Here is a 20,329-nt window from a genome sequence, read left to right on the forward strand (position 1 = left end):
GGCTTTTAAAGGATCACAGAAATTTGGAAAAGAAACAGATGACATCTTTATTTTGTAGATTTTGGTACTTCAAATTTAGAATCCCAACGGTTCATGAAAATTAAGGTTGCCAGTGAAATTTTTACTATTCCTTTGTTTGGTTTTTGTTTTCCAAGACAGGGTTTCTCTGTGTAGCCCTGGCTGTCCTGGAACTCACTCTGTAGACCAGGCTGGCCTCGAACTCAGAAATCCGCCTGCCTCTGCCTCCTGAGTAGTTGGATTAAAGGCGTGCGCCACCACACCTGGCAAATTTTTACTCTTCTAACGAAGGAAAAGCTATTTAGATTTTATTGTTGGGTTTTTTGTTGGTTGCTGGCAGTATGACTTTCTTTTAAGAACTTTTCCCCCCAAGTGAACATTTTTCAGTGTGCATTGATGTGAGGGTAACCAATCCCCTGGTCTTGGAGTTGCAAATAGTTGTGAGCTACCATGTGAGTCGTGGGAATTGAACTCTTCCTCTGGGAGAGCAGCCAGTGCTCTTAACCACTGAGCCATCTCCACAGACTAAAAGAATGCTCTTTACTTGGAAGGAGGGGGCTTGGAACTTACACTCGGAGGCATACCATATTGGTTATTATCGAAGGCCCACCTTTAACATCCAGGACGAGTTCATCACTGAGATAAGAGCTGATGGTTCCGTTCCTGCTCATTCTCCACTTCTGCCTGAGCTGCCCGTGTTCAGTCCACAAGGCCACCTTGGCTCCAGGAGTGTCCCGGCCTCCAATCACATCAAGACATGTATGACTGGCCTATGCAAGAGTCAAGGAATAAAATGAATCCATTGCCAATATAAATGCAGTAGCTATGTCTTAACTGAAAAATATAATTTCCATTTATCTTAAAAAGCCATAGTTACAGGACAGCCAGGACTATACAGAGAAACCCTGTCTCGAAAAACCAAAAAAAAAAAAAGCCTTTATAGCTGATGAGGAAGAGTAGATACCAAAAGTGAAATATGAACATTTGTTTTGAAAAGGCTCTGCCTCTGGCACCAGGTCTTCAGTAAAGATATGCTGAACTCTGGAATGTTAAGTCCCTGTTAGCTTAAATATATGATGCTTGGTTTTCTATTTTAAATGACAAAACACTGTACCAAAGATAACCAGATACAGTAGGCAGGTACTAATTAGGTCACTGGTGATAAAATCAAAACGTACTAGTGTTTTTCTGAGTTAGTGCTCTGTTCCCCCAGAGCATCAAGCATGATGAGGGGGAAATCTTATATTTCATTTTTTTAAGCATCGTTCATGACAGTTTCTTCTACGATAGCTCCACTGTATATTCTAAAAGGAAAGGGTTTTAACATGTTTGGAATCACAAGAGAGAGAACTGATCTTATCTGGATGTCAAATAAGGAACCCTTCTCCCACAAACATATTACCTGATTTGGCCCCAGTGAGAGGATCATTTAGGCTATCTTGCGTCTTAAAACACTGAATCTCTGTTTTTATGATTATGCAGTGAACTGTTTCTAAGAAGTATTACAGTTAGCATACATGTGTGGACATCAGAAAGAAAACAAGATCTTTTACCTTGGATTTAAAGAGTCCTCGGCAGTAGTGCCAGATCTGAGTGTCCTTCCCACTGTAGGGAGAGATGCAGACAGACATTGTCCGTGCATCTGCTGGGTTCCCAGTGACTGTCAAGTATTCATCCTGGGCTCGGTTCCTTATTCTGATGTACACTGCAGGCTGCACAAAGAGAAAAAAAAAAAAAAAAAAAAAAAAAAAAACATTGAGGGATGGGGACCTTAAACTTCCCGATTGAAAAAAACCAAAGCAAGAAAGTGAGGAGGTACTAACTTTAATAAATACTTTTTACTCAATTCCCTTGGCTGTTATGTATATATTATTTTTCTGCTGATAAATCCTTGAGCACAAAGTTTAAATTATGCACTGTCTTCTAAATGTTCTGAACAGTGCCCATCTGAACCAGAACTCAATGTGGCAAGGCTCAGGCAGCATGGGATTAGGGGCTTGGTGACTTTCATCATGTGTCACATATGCTGAGAGGGATGGGGAGAAGAAGGGCCTGGTGCCACCCAACTCGGGTCTCGAAAGTGACAACACAGGAATAGCAAGCATGGTACTCAGGCACACTGTGTGGAGCAGTGATTAAATGGCCAACAGTTGTTAGGGAAGGTCTTGAAATCCCAGGCAGCAAGGCCTTGATCTTTCATCTAATGAAAAAATTTCTTCTGCATTCAAAAGTCAGACTGTACTCTTTTGTCTGGAAAATACGTGACACACAATTTTTAGAAGAAGAAATCTGATACCACTAAGGATAAGGGCTAATATTTGCTGAGCCCTTAGACACATCAAGCTACTTTGTGTGTGTGTGCTTGTAATTTTGTCAGAAAAATCAGAACCTTTCAGAAAAAACATCATGTCTCCAGGTTTTCCAAATAATGCTGTCACAGATGGGAGTCGGGTCTCTGGCAGGATGACTCAAGAGACCCATGCAGGAGCACACGGTTATCCCTATGTCACTGTCCCTGTGGTTAATAAGACAGTAATAGAAGGGCACTGGAACCAACTTAACAGGAAGCATACTGAATCCAAGGCCTCAGGTCCTGAAGATAAAATGGAAGATACTGCTCTCCCCTCTGGATAGAGCTGGCATCCTATGTCGAGCACTGTAATAAAGTGATCTGCTACTTGGAGTACTTTTCACTGTGAAACTCGAGTGCTGGCCAGAGAATTAAAGTTTGGTATGATATGGCAAGACTAACAAGAATGTTGTAGTTTGAAAATTACCACACATCAACACAAAGGTAGGTTGCCTTTTGGTAAACTGCTACTGTGTTGAGCATGTCTAAAGAAACATCACTTAAGTATTTAAATTACCAAGTAGAAGGGCAAATAACTTGGCTGTAAAAACCCAGGAACAAGATTGCTTAGTGTCTTAAAAAAAATGAACTACTTCCACATTCAATGTCTATAACCATCCTGGTAGAACAAGATATCATCATGTGACCATCCCTTTAGCTATTGACATCCTGAAAGAATTGAAATTTCCACAGGAATCCCATGCAGAGAGAAGGGGAAAGCTGAAGCCCCTTTGCCAGCCAGAGGAAGAACTGCCTCTCAACAAGAGATTGTATAGTTCTGACAACTTACCAGACCACCACGCAGATCAGATTTGTCCACCATCAATCCTGGGAACCAAACCTTGACAAGGACTGCTGTTTTCTGCATATCTCTAGCCCTCAAAACTTACACTTCTCATATCGTTGTCTCCAAGACTGGGTGGGTGGGATGGGTGGTTTCAGTGGGATCCGTTATTTATTCTGAGTGTGGTACATTGAATAGATCTGTCTCTCCTCTTACTACTTCTTCCATTAGTGTATTGAAGACATGAGATTGAGACTAGCTTGTTGGGCTGCCAGTACCCAGGCTTTTACTCTTAACTCTGGCATCAGTAGTTATAACTGTAATAATAATGTACATAAGTATCCACAACTCAGTGTCATCTCCCGAAATAACAATTACTAATTCTCTACACTTCAGTGAACTTTTATAGTTGTATTACCTTGCATATACAAAGAAACAGGCATGACCTTCATGAATGACAGAACTCCAGTTACTTTAGTACTAAATAGCACAGTTTTAATCAATAAGACCAAGCAAGGTACTAATTACCCTTATTGCCATTTGTAGTCTGATGGCTCTGTAATTACACTTAGAAATCACTGACATGCATTATAAGTGCCTTAGTGACTCTGTATTCCCAGCCTCAAGGAGGATCATGTTTTGATTATTTCCTGGTTCCTCAACAAGGGAAAGAATTAGAGCAGCACCAGTCCTGTACCAAATTTACATGGAGTAACAAACTACTGTTTTCAAAACTGAGAATTCTTTTGTTGGGTTTTAAAGCTGTGGCCTAATTAAACAATGGGGGAAATAATCTAAAACATTACTTGAAATTAACTTAAGTCACAATAGTTGTTACTGGCATGTAAGAATTTGAGGAATGCCAGGAAGAATTTGAGAGGCTGAACTTTAAGACCCATGGCTGAAGATACCCATGTACTTTGGACACAGGACTCAGAAAGTCTGAACTGGATTTAACCTGAAAACCTCCCCTTGGACCAGCATTCAGAGTGCCAGAAAATGCTATGCAAACTGCCAATGGAGGGCAGTAATCAACAGTCCTACCCAGATCTAAGTCACATTAGCCAGCATGGCCACCTTGCCTTGACAATGACCAATAGCTTTCTAGCTGGACGTAAAGCACATTTAACAAGAGGGAAACCATGGGAAACCACTGGAAAGCTAGCCAGACCTATAGCGGTCATGGGTCTTCAGAGGGAAATGCACTACTACTACTTCACTAACCCAGCACAATCCTGACTGCTTTCTAAACACTTCAACACACAGATAACTAGCTCTCATCCCTCCCCAAGGAAGCTTCTCCCTGCAGCAGATGGAGGATATCACAGAAGAAATGCATTGAATAATGATGGCACCAAAGGCATGACAGTGTGTGTATGCACACACGTGTGAGTATAACAAAAATTAAAAGAGGCCATGAATTTAAAAAGGAGTAAGGAGCTTCCAAATGAGAAGGGTTGCATAGAGGACAGAAAAGACAGGAAATGATGTAGTTATATTTTATATTAAAGTGTTGGGAGCTATTAAGGCAACGCTATTGTCCTGATCTCTGAATTGGGCCTCCCCCCGCCCCCCAGAAGAAAAGGGGGTCAAAAGCGGGCCACCAGACGCACTGCTCCGAGAAAGTCAGCACCGGATATCCTGACCTCAAGATGTACCCTGATACCACCAAGTTCCTGCTTCCCTGTGTAGTCGCCAAAAGAAAAATTTCCGCTGCCCCATCCCTTCTACTGAGAAGTACTTTCTCTCTTTCCGCTGCCCCATCCCTCCTGCTGAGGTGCATTTCCTCTGCCCCATTCCTCCTGCTGAAAGGCACTTCCCCCTTTTCTTGTGCATTTAAACCTCGGGCCTGGCTAACACATTTGGGGCTTTGATGCATTCCAGAATGGTTTCCGTGTTGTTATTCGCACAAGGCCCTCATCTCTCTCTACCCCCCCCCATTTGGTTATTAGGAGGAGGTCCCCTCGAGACCCTTGAATAACTGGACCTGCTGGACGGGTCATTAAAGTTATGCAAAAGGGACTTGCTTGTAAAAGAAAGCGGGTATTCTAAGCATTCTTGATCACAGGACCTGGAACACTGGAAATGGATCTCCATGTCCAGCAGAGAAACTCAAAAATGAGATGACTGGGGATCTAACTCAGTGGTAGAGGCATACCATGCATTAGGCCCTTGGTTGGAAAGAAGCCAGCAGAGGAAGCCAAAACAGGAACATTGTCACAGTGGCTACTATGGTTTTTGGAACATTGCATTCATGTTATTAGCTAGTCTTTAAAAGCTAAACATGACTTCCCACTTCTACCTTTCTTTTCCCTGTGACTATTTACTTCGAATACCCCTTATCCCATGAACTGGGAATGAGGGGCATCCTGGAACATTAGTATATCAACAAATCACTACTGTTTTGGGGTCCTTAAGCAGAATGTCTCTGGCTCTCTCCCAGAGTATGGTGAGTAACTAATAAGCTTTCAAAGTCAATGTGGTACCACAGTTGATACAAGGTCAGTATGCATCCATATGCTACTCCATATTCACAGAGATGATAATAGCTTTCCCAATGTGGAACCTGGGGTGACGGATCAAAATTGCACTGCTAGCAAACAGCTATGGTTTGAAGTGTCAAAACCTGAGACGGTATCAAAGGACATGGCAAGAGTTTGGTAACTATCAAACACTGAGGTTGATTAGAGGCTCAACTCCTGGATCTACTGAACTTACTGCTTACTCCCTGGAGTCCATGGGAGAACTCTGCAAATGATGATCTTACTATCGAAGAGTCCATGTGCTTAAAAATCTGGTATATAAATGATCTGGGCTCAAATTACGGTCCTAACAGTTGGGTTGTCTTTGTCAAACTGTTTGGCATCCAATAATAATCCTTACCTCAGCAGTACTGTGAGAGTCAAGTGAAGCAGTGTTCCAGACTGGCAACCAAAACCTAACAACCCAATCAGAAAATGGGGTATAGAACTAAACAGAGATTTCACAACTGAGGAATCCTGAATGGCTGAGAAGCACCATGTTCAAAGTCCTTAGTGATCAGAGAAATGCAAATCAAAACGACCCTGAGATTCAAAACGACCAATCAGAATGGCTAAGATCAAAACCACAGGTAACAGCACATGTTGGAGAGGATGTGGAAAAAGACTCCTCCATTGGTGGTGGGATGGCACTCTGTTACAACCACTCTGGAAATCAATCTGGAGGTTCCTCAGAAAATTGGAAATAGATCTGCATGAAGACCCAGCTATACCACTCTTAGGGATATACCCAAAAGATGCCCCACCATGCCACAGGGGCACATGTTCCACTATGTTCACAGCGGCCTTATTTGTGATAGCCAGAAGCTGGAAACAACCCAGATGTCCCAAGACAGAAGAATGGATACAGAAAATGTGGTTTGTTTACACAATCGAACACTTCTCAGCTATTAAGAACAAGGACATCCTGAGTTTTGCAGGCAAATTGATGGAACTAGCAAATATCATCCTGAGTGTAGTAACTCAGACTCACTAGTTAGTGGATGTTAGCAAAAACAAAACAAAAGTGCATAATACCCAAGATACAGTCCACAGAACCCAAAAAGATCAAGCTGAAGTGCCCAAGGGAGGACGCCTCAGTCCCACTTGGAAGGGGGAAGAAAGCAATCCCAAGTGTGTGTTTGTAGGGGGAACCTAATCTGGGTGAGAGAAAAGGACTGAAGCCCTGAGGGCCAGAAGGAGGAATGGAAACACGCAACCTAGGTAGATAGGAGGTTGGGGGGACCCTCCAGAATGCACCAGTGACTTGGGAGGTGAGAGACTCTCGGGACTCAAAGGGACCTTAGATTAAATGCCCGGCAGTAGGGAGAGGGAACTTATAGAGCTCACCTCCAGCAGCAAGACAGGAAATCAAGTGAGGGATGGGTTTACCATCCTACATTCACAACTCTGACCCATAACTGTTCCTGTCTGAAAGAATTACAGGGACAGAAATGGAGAGGAGTCTGAGGAAAAGAAGGTCTAGCAACAAGCCCAAAGTGGATCCATCTCAAGGGGAGGTCCCCAAGGCCTGACACTATTAGCGAGGCTATGGAACACTCACAAAAAGAATCCTATCATGACTGCCCTATGAAAGATCCAGCAAGCAGCTGAAAGAGTCAGACGCAGGTATTTGCACCCAACCCCTTTTTGAATTAGGGGAGGCTGAAAGAAGCTGAGGAGAAGGGCGATCCTGTAGGAGAATCAGCAGTCTCAATTAAACTGGACCCCGAGATCTCTCAAACACTGGACCACCAAACAGGCAGCATAGACCAGCTGATATGAGGTCCCCAAAACACATACAGTAGAGGACTGCCAGGCCTGTGTTCATTCAGAGATGATGCACCTAACCCTCAAGAGACTGGAGGACCTAGGAAGTTTAGAGGTCAGGTGGAGTGGGAGGAGTGGGGACATCCATGTGGAAATGGGTGTGGGGAGGAGGTTTGGGATGTGGAACAGCGGGGGGGGGGGGGGGTAGATGGGGGAGGGGATAAAATATGGAGTGTAAAGAGTTAATTAAAAAAAAAAAGAGCACAGGTAGATAGCTCTTCTGCCACCCATTACATAAGTGGCCTGCCTGGGGAACTTTTCAAGGTCTACGTGTACCACCTCCCTTCTTGGTGTCACACACTACCTAAGGCTTTTGATAATCGTATGTTGTTTTATGTTCCAGTTTTGTGTGATGTTGGGGGCTCACATGTATGCATATTTATATCCATGTGGAAGTAAGAGGTATATTTTGGGTCACACCTACATTTAAGGCAGGGTCTTTTCACTTGCCTGGAACTTCCCAGCTGTTCCAGGGAAGCTGGCCAGAAGACCCTCAGTGCCCTACTTCCCTCTTGATGGAATTACACATATGCACTTTATGTCTGGCTTTTAATGTGGGTGCTGGGGATCAACTATGTCAGCTTTGAGTTTAATTAAAAATTACAGTTCAACTAAGGAACTGATGATTTCTGTCCTAGCATCTACTGTATCTTAGAGAACACTACACATCCATTATTCCTTTATTGAACAAACAGTTTGAGCCCCTGAGTCCTTGCCTTTGTGACAGGTACCAAAGATAGAACAGTAAGCAAACAACACAGGCACTTCCACTTCTCAAAAGTGCTTTCCAAAATAGTAGGAATGAGCCCAACTCATCTGAACCTATGTGCTTGTAAGCTACATACCATGTCATGTAGTAAAAAATAAAATAAAATAAAAATAATCAAGTCTTTTAGGGTTTTAATCTAGACAAAAGAGACTGAGCAGGCATCTAAGAGGACCTGGCACATTGAATTAAAAGGATATTTAGGAACTAGTTTGGCAAATGAGAAAACATTCTACCCAGAGGGCACAGCCTTGTTATCAGGCAGGGAGGAAAGCCCTTTGCACTTGGGCACATGTGATATAGACATGTAAGTGAGAAGGGGAGGCTGGAGCCACAAGGGGGAAGCAAGAAGGAATTCGATCTCAGACTGTGAGGAACACAGATTATCCCCTAAGTGCGGGGGGGGGGGGGGGGGGGGGGGGTCTTTGGAATGGAGGACTGGTAAGCAGTAGGTGAGGGATAAATACTATTGTAATTAAGTTGCAAGGATTTAACCTGAAGATTACATAAGGGAAAACTCTAAATGCAAAGAAAGTAAAACTCATTATATTAATCATGTCCCCATTGTTTACCACAGAATTTACATTATTTTAATTTTGTGGAAAAAAAAATGTGCCCAATAAAACTTTGGGTTCAACACTAAAATCCAATATTGACCTTAGATAACATTTTATGAACTGGCTAAAATGTGTAAGATTCCTGCAAAAGAGGAACCTGCCTCCCTGGTTACAGTAGTGACCAAGTGGTCAATATTTCAGATCCTGTGGTTTGTGACATTTCTGTTATGTTATCTGGGTCTGCTGGTTCTCTGCTTCTTACCTGCTTCATAGGACGCACAGAGCCGATTGTCTTCCACCCACTGAATGCTGTCCAATTTGGAATCTCCTTAGGCGTAAGAAGGATTTGCCTTCCCAAGAAATTGGAACCTTCATAAGCGATCCATCTGCAAGAAAGCAGGAAAGAAAGACGTGGGACACTACAAACACAAACAGCAACTTCTCAACTAAAACCAACTGTTACACCACCATGCGTTACAGCCTCTAGATCTGTAGATTTTACACATAGGTAATTACACAGTTTTCCTTGGTAGAGGTTGAGAAGATAGCCACTGCATCTGGAGTCAAAATGAAATGTCAGGCTCCTGCACTTTCAAAATGGACGATGTTCCTGCAAATTAGGAAATTGTTTTCCTTCGATATAGCAAGCCTCAAAGCATTTTAACATTGAGATATCTCAGTTGGCCTCCCACCATTGCCTGGGAGGAAAATATTCCTCCTTCCTTAGGTTGTCCCCAGTGCTTCAGGGCTTTTCCAGAAAGCTAAAACTGCTCAACATTTCTTCTACATCTGTGTCCACAACTGTCTATGCCACCAAGGTCTACAAAGAGAAATTCCCCTTGCAGTCTTTTTTTCAAAGATAGCTCCTCTGTAAATCTTCCCCAACACTGCTGTGTTCAGTCTCGCTTGTGTTAAAGTCTCTAAACGTGGCCTTGGGTGAGAACAAGGACCGGTGCACAGTCAGCATGCCCATTTCTTCCCAGCCTGGCTATAGCTGCTTTTTAGCACTTGTGACAGGTTCCTAGGTGTGAGACAGAGCTAGCCCACAAACAGATAGCCCTTGACAGCTTGCTGAGCCCTGTGTATACTAGGTGCCAAACTGGGTGACTAAACACTAGGGATTGATAGAAGAACCCAAAATTTTTAGGGAGACTCAAGGTCTCTGCAGACCCTTTACATGAAGTGTGGAGGATGAAGCTTGCTTCAGGCAACAGGACTTGGGAAATGCAGTCAGTATGTGTCACCTGGGATGAGGACCTAAGTCTGCCTATCAGCAGGGACAGTCCCCAGAAACAGGTTCCCCCTAGAGCTTGCTGTGGTATGGACCAGGGTCCCACAAGGTCCCCTGTGAAGGACCTGCTCTGCAAGATAGCTCCTCTGGGATGTGACACCTTGTAAGAGGTGCTGGAAAAGAGGGCTACTCTGGTCATTTCTGTTTGCTTCTTGGCTCAGCGTTTTTATTTTCTCCAACTCCCATCCTTTGCTGGTGTGCTACTCAAAGGCCTAAAGCAGTCAGTCACGCTGATGATCTCAGACTGGAACCTTCAAAATGAATCTGTTTGAAGTTTAAGTGCAGGGAACTGTTGCTGCTATAGAGGAAAATGCCTTTATCTTACAGAGCTGCATTCCTACATAAAATTGTGAGCAGGAAGGAGGAACTCAAAGCCTGATTTCTTAACTCGGTAAGAGCACGGGTAGAGTCCTGCCTCAAGCCGACTGCTAAGAGGGAAAAGCCCACCCATTTGTCCACAAGTGAGATCAGGCTTGGACAAATTATGGGTATATTGAGTGGGTGAGGTGGACAGCTTTCCCTTGACCTGTTACACTGCCTGCACAAACCTGATCAGCCGTGTGCAAAGGCGGTCAGCATGACCACAGATGCTTAACCACCTCTCTAGCGTTTAACAAATGAAGCACACACGTGGCATCTCATTACCATCATAGAGCCAAAAAAAAAAAAAAATACAAATCAGAGTAGGTGCTTCGGCATGAAATGGTATCCTGGAAGCCCCCAGGAGCCCAGGCAGGGATTTAAACAGAGCCACTGTGTCCTTGGATCTGCCCAGTAACTCTGTAGTAGATAGATTAAAATAAAAAAATTTTTTTTAAACCTATCAAGAATAAATGGTGTCAAGATGAACTTGCACAAGGAGTAAAAATAGAAAGGTGAGAACTTTACAGCAGTGTGTCAAATACCAGTTTGACTTAGATATGTAAAAATAAAAGTGTGAAAATCCTATAGAGTTTTGAAATGCAGCTCAAGATGTCTTAGTTAACTGGAAAGTAATATTCTAGAATCCTATGCTGAGGCAGAGTAAATAGATTGACTTTAATAAAGGCCAAACTGTGTCAGATACTTGTCAGGGGAAAATTTAAATTGTTATGTACGAATTATGTAGGAGCCATTTGGTGTAATAGTTAGTTGACTTGGTTTTCAATTGATCTTCTGACTTTTGTTGTTGTTGTTGTTGTTATTGTTGATTACCTCATATGTTTAAACAGAGTTAATTACCACACAATTTAAAAGCCACAAACAATAAAAAGTCATTTTTATACTATCAATAGCTATGCATGTTTTCTTTGTTGTCTTAGTAAAAGATACCAGCAGTATAAGAGCAGGAGCTGGCTTCTGTGCCAGACTCTTCATTAGTGAACAGAAAGGCAGATTTCCCATGGAACAAAGCTTCAACTACAGACCTCTCCACAGCCTCTGTTAAACACAAATGCTCAGATACATACCTAATCTGGACATTAATAACAACAGTGCTTTTTAAAAGACAATTTCCCCAAATGTAAGCACACAAGGCCTGGGCCACCTGGCTCCACATTGACTAGTAACCGAAATGACCAGGTGTCAGCAGGCAGGCTGCGTCAACCCGAATGAGCTAGATGAAAATGAGCACTTGGGTAGGGACTGAACAAGCTGTCAGGTCAAAGTCAAATCCAACCATCTTAGTCTTTTACATAGTCACTTGCCTTACACAGGTGATGCTGTTCACAACTTAAATAGATGACTTAATGAAATTTCCCCTGAAAAGGAAGTAGGCTCAACTATAGAACACTACCTGGTGGAACTGCTCTGTGATCCGTCCTCTGATGGGGTACCAACCCTCCTCCCCAAAGGGTTCTTGTCCCAGATCACTGCATATTACTGTGTATTGGTCATGCTTCCGTCTTGTCTTAGAACCAACTGTTATATCCAGATAAACAGGAGCAGGAGTACCAACAGACTAAAAGCCGTTGTGGGGAAAGAGCAACCAATCGACTCTATCTTAAATCAGTGACCAACCCAGAGTAAGCCCCGCTTCCCACACTCACAAGCCACTCTTTATCCACACAGACTGGGTGTAGAAGTGTAGGTCTTTGTTCAAAACGGAATTCACGGCGTCTTCAAGATGTAGTTCTCTTCCCTCACAATGTTCCAGAGCAAAAAGGCTGATGGAAGGTTCTTCAAAAACCTAACACATACAAGAAAGAGAAAAAGCATTAGTGTGTGTGGAGCGGGCAAGGCACAACTGAAAGACAACCTAGTCTCAAATACAAGCCTAGGAGGAAGAGAAAGGGCTCTTAATTGAAAACATTTAGAATGTGAAGAGGCAGAGGCAGTTCCTCACTGAATCCATTCATGTCAGACAGAAGAAATGCCTTTCTTTTTACTCATTAGTATTAGTATAAACATGACAGCAGCCACGAGACTTGGGGAATGAGATACCAAAACAAGGCCACACCTCTGTGTTTGAGGCATTATTAACTAGCAGAGAAGTTTGGAGACAGAGTAATAGTTTAAAATGTAATATATGGTATAAAAATTAACAAGTATGCCCATGTGAGGGTACCCAGAAAAATCATGGTTCCTTTTTTGCAAGAAAAAGAATCCGTGCGGATGCATGGCTGGAAGGATGGAACACATTTAGAAAGTAGACAAGATCTGGGGAAGGTGCTTATGCAGTGCAGGCATGTGGGGGCTCCTGTGGGGGACACAGACATGCACCGGCTGCCTTAGAGGAGTAGCCAGGTGAACCAACTACCAAGCAAACAAGTCCCACAGGAAAGGGGTTAGGTGTGCTCACTGACTGTCATCATGTACGGAGTTGCCACATTTCTTGCTACATAGCCAGGGAAGGATCAGACTGACTGCCAAGGCAGAGCCAAGGACAAGACTGCAGTGAACCAGCCTGATATAAAGGCAGAAGTAGCCATGCAACAGGAACCGTGGCTGGTCAGATATGAGTAAGCAGAGACTCCTGGCTTCTTCTCGTCTTCATGGATGCTTATCTATGTGGAGATGGGATGCTAACAGAACACATGCTATGAAAGGAAGGGGGGAGTACTGGAGCTGAAGAGCTTGGGGCGGGGCTGAAGAGTGGATCAGGGGAAGGGTCAACCAAAAATATGTACCAGGAAAATGTTACAGGGACACCTGCTACTTTGTAAGCCAATTGAAATGTGTGTGTGTGTGTGTGTGTGTGTGTGTGTGTGTCTGTGTCTGTGTGTCTGTGTGTCTGTGTGTCTGTGTGTCTGTGTGTGTCTGTGTATGTGTGTGCCTGTGTGTGTGTGTGTCTGTATGTGTGTCTGTGTGTGTGTGTCTGTGTGTGTGTGTTTAAACAGAATAAAACATCAAAACCCAAGTGGCTTGCTCATAAGTGGCCTGCAGATAGATTTGCAGTGGCGAAGATGACTTGTGAGTTATCCCTTACAGAGGTGTTCAGAATTGCCAAGGCATGGGCACCTTTTAAATGGGACTCACAGAAGGGACTGGCTCAGTAAATATGACAATCACAGAGAGGACGTCTAGAGAGCTGTGGAAAGGACAGGAAGTACTACATGGAGAGAGAGATCTCCAAGACACAGTCTGCAGAGACAGGAAAAGAGAGATCATATAAAGTAGCCTGCTTCATTCACAGGGCTTGCAGGAAAAGGAAAATTTACACATACACATATGTGCTTATATACGCATTAAATTTTGTCTAGAAAAACTACTGCCTTTTCTGAGACAGCGTCTAAGAAACCAAAGGGCACAAGAGGAACAAAAGCTTTTCACTAGACACCTTTTGCTGATTTTTTTCATTTTGAACCCTGGTAATATATAATTTATCCAGAAATTTATATTGGTAACTAATGTTAATATATTTAGATATGCATGTATTTGTGGGCTTTTTATAATATGGCCAGTAGGAGATTTATCTGGCAACAGCATGAATAAAACATGGATAGGAATTAGCAGTGCCAGTATATTGGTAGAATGTTTGAAATCCAGTAGAAAGAAAACCAGACATGATGGGGGAGGGGATAATTTAGAGACAAGGCAAGGCCAGGAAACCCAGAATAGTGATAGAGCAGATATGCTAGGTGAAGCAAATGGATACAAGAGGAAGGAGAAGTGCAAAGGTAGGCCTGGGGGGATGGCTTCACTAGTAAAGTATCTGCCTTGCAATCATAAGAACTGGAATTTCGATGTGTAGCCCCCACATAAAAGCTGAGCCTGGTAGCATGCATTTGTAACCCTAGGGCTGGGGGTGGGCGGGGACAGAGAGATCCACGGAGCTTGCTGTACCCAGCCATTCTAACTGTCCAGAACCCTGGTAATATATAATTTATCCAGAAACTTATATTAGTAACTAATGTTAATATATTTAGATATGCATGTATTTGTGGGGTTTTTATAATATGGCCAGTAGGAGATTTATCTGGCAACAACATGATTAAAACATGGATAGGAGATTAAAACATGTCAGTGAGAGACCCTGCCTCAAAAACCAAGGTGGACAGTTATAAAGGAAAGCACCTCTTGTCAGCCTCTGGCCTCTACCTTCCCACATATGGGCATGCAAGACCCACATTTTAAAGAAAAGAAAAAAAAAAAGCTATGACTAGAATCATTGGGGGTACATCATGTTATCTACAAGGAAACCTGAAGGAAAAAAACCTGTCCAAGAGCTAGGAACATATCATTAGAACTGGAGATCTTCATAAGCCAGAGAGTAGGATAAGTGGAGAGACAAGTGGACTCTAGATATCCTAGACTCTAGATTTGGGCTTAAGAGGAGGCTCTGGTATAGAGAAGGTGCCTTTGGAAATGCCCAGAAGCTATCTAATGGCTGATGCCCAGGCTGAAAGCAGGGACTAGGAGGAGGAGATCACTGTCCCAGCGGATACACAGGAGGGGCGGGTGGGGAGTGATGACACACTGACCAGGAGAGCAGTGTCCTCCTCACTACAAGAAGATGGATGCCTGGTGAGTCAGAGCTGGCGATGGGGCTGTGCGGGTGTGGCGGTGAGGCACAATGAGGGTGGCCTGAGTGAAACCCATTTTACTGGCGAGTTGGATGAGGAGAGAATCTGTGCTGGGAAGGCTGGAGAATGAGGGAAATGACAGAATAGGGATCTACGAATGGGCTTACGGGCACCACAGAAAGTCACAACGAACAGAAAGGAAACGAGTGGTGGAAAGCGAGGGATGGCTGAGAGGTAGAGAAAGACATTTGGTCCTATTACTGTCATTTCAGAACTGATAGCTGCGTGGCCCATGGGAGGATGGTTTTTGGTAAAGGGATTTGTTATACCTCCTATGAAACACGGCCTGTACCGTCTGCATGTATGGATATGATCGCAAGGCCTACAACCTGGTACTAGATAACCAATTTGGAGGTGTATGATAGGTAAGCCTATCGCTTCTCTTCTCAGCATTCTGCCTGGAGTCTCACCAACATGGCTACCTGAACAAGTCCTGAACACTACCCCCAGATATGCTAACATGGAAGGGGGAAGTCTCATAGGACCTTAAACTCTAGAGAAAGAGAATGCGTACTTTTTACGCCATGTGCCTAATGGCCTAGACATCAAGTCTTGCACTCTTCCCACAACCTTCTGTAGCTACAGAAACAGTGTCTATCTGCCTTGTTCAATTTAGCTCTCCTAGAGGTATGTTGCCAATGAACACTTAGAATGTAGTTCAGCTGACCAGTGGACTAAAGCCATGTGATTGCATTTAAACTTAAATAACCACGAGTGTTTAGTACACGGGATTGGACTGGGCTGACCTAGAAAGAGAAAAGAAGTGAAATACTACCCAGAAGCACTGGTCTTCTCGACCACACCTTACTGCCCTAGGAGGAGAAACTCATTACTAGTCACTGGCTCCCCGATGCTCTAGTTGCTTCCCCTGAGACCTACAAACAAAATACTACAAGCATTCCAATAGCTGACCAAACAGAAGTGCTTAAGAAGTGAGGTCATCAAAGTCCGTAAGAAACTCCTGAATTTATTGTTGAGACTTTCTAAATACCCTTGTCCTCAGGGTTTTGTTTGTTTGTTTAATGTATGTGAGTACAGTGTTGCTGTCTTCAGACACACCAGAAGAGGGCATCCGATCTCATTACAGATGGTTGTGAGCTACCATGTGGTTGCTGGGAATTGAACTCAGGACCTCTGGAAGAGTAGTCAGTGCTCTCAACCGCTGAGCCATCTCTCCAGCCCCTCTCAGGGTTTTTAAAAAGCATTTCAGTGACTTCTGTCCACGTATCTATCCAGTCAGCCATGGCTTAGGAAGAAAGGCAGACGGGCAAGGAACCTGGAAAGGATTCAGAATAAACCACCAGCGGCTTTCTCCAGAAAAAGGGTAACGGACAGTAAAGTTTTACCCAGAAGGGGGAAAAATAAATGCCTATGAACACATGATTAAAATGCTATGAAATATTCTAACTAGAACAGGCATAGTGTACAGTCCCCTTTGAGAGGCTCAGTTTGAGCTCAAACTCCATCAAATTTGTTCTCTTTAGCAAGTCAAACATCTTAGAAATTTATCTTAATAAAATATGGAAAGTTTGGTGGTACAAATACAATTTGTTCCTTTATTAGAAATAATGCAGGCAATGTGAGGATAACGTGTCAAACAGCCAAGATAGTGTTTTCAAAGGTTCCTAAGAGTTTATATGAATCAAAAGAGGGTACTTGAGTGAGCAAGTAGGTTAAGCCAGCAAATAGTACCCTAGCAGCATTAGCCAAATAAGAGAGGACTAACAAAGCGAGCAGGGAGATAACCCACTTCCCTATGGACAGTAAATGGACACCATTGAGTCCAGGCTGGCAGACTTTTTACTTGTGGGCATCCATTGTTCATAAACCCAAAGGCACCTCTTCCAGAGGGCCTGATAGACCAGAAATGTCTGTGTCTGAGTTATTAAATTTTACACTGTTTCAGCTTAAATGTCTCACTTATGTTTATATATGTAAATGTACAAGTTCAACTGATTTACATGTGTTCACAAAGAATCGGAAGATTCGGAAGGAGTGCCCAGTGCTAATCTGGACAGGATCTTAACGGCAGTGACTGATAGCTGATCATTTAGAAAGAGTGTCCCAGAGAAAGTTTATAAATTCTTCCATGTTCTCATGCACTTCCCAGATCTCAAGATCTCAGGACACAAAAATTAATGGTGAGTGTTCAAACCTGAAGATGACAGAATCATCCGTGCTTCCTAAAGACAATAGAAACCACAAGGACTTAATTACAAATTGAGCTCTGTAAATGTCATGGCTGTGGTCCATGCTAAATTCGCCTACCACTTGGGGCTAAAGGTTCCTCCTGGGAGTCGGCAGCAACAAGACATTCCTGCTAGGTCAAGTCTAAGCCATGTAAAGTGGATCTCGTTTCAGAGAGGAGCGTGTGGGCAGGTTATGAAAGAAAAAGAATGTCTGAATGGTTTATACATAAGTGAAAATTTAAATTAGGAAATAAAACCAGTTCCATTAATCTATGCTGAGATAATAATAGTAATAATTACCATTGCTTAATAAGTATTTATTCATCATTTCTGCTCTAAGAGACTAATGCTGTTAGTCTTATTCATGTATAAGTAAATAGATATATATTCATATATAAATAAATAAATATTCACATTTCAATGACAAAAAAGGTCTAAAACCAATTTCCTCCCTAATTTATTTAGCAACAAGTTTAGCCTGAATAAACATAAGTATATTTATAACATTTATCTGGTCTATATAGGTATATAAAATTCATATTAGAAACAGATACGAGTTTAATTACAGAATACTTTCTGGAATCCTTAGCGTGTTTTCTTATACACCATATATAAAGATTCGATTCTTCTTAAAATGTGAAAAACTCCAGATTCTAAATACATTCATTCATGTTAGGGATTATGGCACTCAATTCACGCACTTAATGCCTAAGGTTTCCTCTGATGTGGGTACTGCCCGTACGTACTCTGCAGCTGATCAGTCAAGGAACAGGTCACAGAGGAAGGGAAGGGATGGGTTTTTGAGCCTCTACCCAACGGCCCCTGAAGCTATATCCCTAGGAAACGTTCTAGGTGCCAATCACTTTATGATGCAGGATATAAGCAGTCACCAAGTGTGCGGTTACCTGGAGAACTGAGCTTCCCCACGCTCAGCTGGGAAGCATCCGAGATCCCCACTTTCTATAAACAAATACATCTGCCAACTGCACCTGAGGGCCTGAGACCTGTGCTAGAAAACCTCCAATCACACCATCACACCTTCAGTATAATCATACAAAACGCTTACATCCAAGTGCTAATCTTAACTTCCTAAGAACGAATCTGTGACATACGTTGACACTGTATAGTTCTTTAGGTTTCAGATCACTGTTTACAGGGGAAAATGTGCTGACAGTAAACCAAGATTAGTAACTGGTTAGGCTGTACGCCTAACACTTTTACTCAGTATTAGACACTCATAGCAAGTCTGTCTGTACAGCTCAACAACTCCAGCTCCACCAGGTATTTGCCAAATGGACCACTTAAAAAGGAAGTGCAACCAAACTTAGTGACATTGACCATAATGTGTGCCGAAATATCATTCCAAAGACATGCCAAACTACTGGGAAAGGCTAAAAGAAATGACAACAACTTAATAGAAGTCTCATAAATCTTTAAAAGGAATCTAATATATCCTCTGGGCTACACAATCCTATTGACACCATCAGCCTATCAAGTCACAATTTTGCATAAACACAAATTAACCACCGTCGGTGGCTGCCACCCTATCAGTCAGCACTACTTTAAGGGCTCCGTAAGCCCCAGCTCATTTAGTCCTCGAATTTGAGTAGATCAGAATGTGAAGACGGAGAGAAAACCCCAGGCTTGAGAACACTCAGGTAGAGATCAGTGGCAGAGTCAGAGCTGAGCCGAGAGTTCTCAGACACCCAGGCAGACTTCAACAGAGCCCTCCCTACAGAGCCCCTTTCCATCTATCTTAGTAAAATAAGTCTCACTATTTCATGCCTGCGCCCCTCCCCCTTTTTAGATAAGTTACAATTCATTTCTGAAAGAGCAAATAACATAACATTTGACCATCCACCCAACATCCACAAGTATTATATCAAGATTTCCCATTTGTATTTTTTAACTTTAATTGACAAATCATGTGTACAAATTTATTAGGCTCACTGAATGATAGAGTCACGAGTACTAGCATTTAAACGTCCTTGAACATGAAACTATCAAGCCTAATATTTTAATGCAACATGTACTGAATAGTATTTAACAATATACAAAACGTGTACCAAAAATTTAAGCAAATGAGATCTATTGAGTACAGCTGATTTAAACTCAGTTCCTGAGGTAGCCTGCTTTTCTTGCCTTTGGTGTTGAAAGTGTTCACGCACACAGCTGCCTTCTGCTAACTCTATGCTGTATACTTTATTATTTGAATGTGCTACTGTTTTATCTCCCAGTGCTACAATGAATGCCCTCACACTGCCCCCACTGTAACTGCACTTCGCCCACTAGCTGCATGTGAATAATATTAATCTGCACGGCTCCCTCTAGGATTGTAAGACAGTGAATTCCTATCAATCATCTACATTTCCTATAATTACTCAATTTAACCAAATTCTGGAACTGTCACATTTTTAAGTACCTATATCTAAAGTAGCATAACAGTGTCTCATGGTTGCTTTGCTTTGTATTCCTGTGACCATCCTTGAGGTTTAATATCTCCTGCATGTCCTAAGCCATCTTATCCTCGTCTATAAATGGCCGGTTTGTATCCTCTGTTGACTTTCTCTCCTTGCATTCTATACATGAACCTTTTACAAGTTAATACAGGCTGCAAGCATATTCTTCTGGCCTGCTATCGCAGACTATCTGACCATAAGAAACATAACGACCCCCCCTCCCCCGCGCATCCTAATTCTGGGATCCAGTGAATACAGTGTTATTTAACACGGAAGAGGGAATTTCAAGGACATGACTAGCGGCTAAGGATCTTAAGCTGGCTTACTGAGGTAGGCCAGGTATAACCACAAGGTCCCCTCAGAGCAAGGCAGGAGGGCAGAGATAAACCGCAGCAGGCAGATACGCTTCAGAGACAGCAGGGCCCCGAATCAAGCAAAACTGGCAGCCTCTAGAAGAGCTTAGGACACTGATTATTACCTAGAGGTTTACAAAAGAAAAACAGCCCTATCTGGACCTTAAATTTACCCCTGATGACCATTTCAGACTTCGGACCTCTAGGATT

At 42.8% G+C, this 20,329-nt stretch overlaps 1 protein-coding gene across 1 annotated transcript in view; it reads right to left on the minus strand.

Moving 5' to 3' along the window:
- Crybg3 (beta-gamma crystallin domain containing 3) overlaps window positions 1-20,329 on the minus strand; it is a 108,960-nt gene that overhangs the window by 1,951 nt on the left and 86,680 nt on the right. Inside the window, exons 18-21 of the mRNA NM_174848.4 lie at window positions 12,143-12,282; window positions 9,087-9,210; window positions 1,572-1,730; window positions 629-788 (exon numbers count right to left, since the gene is read on the minus strand). Of these exons, the coding sequence (NP_777273.3) occupies window positions 629-788; window positions 1,572-1,730; window positions 9,087-9,210; window positions 12,143-12,282 (583 nt within the window). The remainder of the gene's footprint in view (window positions 1-628; window positions 789-1,571; window positions 1,731-9,086; window positions 9,211-12,142; window positions 12,283-20,329) is intronic.

Source organism: Mus musculus, chromosome 16 (genome assembly GCF_000001635.26).
Source record: "Mus musculus strain C57BL/6J chromosome 16, GRCm38.p6 C57BL/6J".
Lineage (NCBI taxonomy): Eukaryota > Metazoa > Chordata > Mammalia > Rodentia > Muridae > Mus > Mus musculus.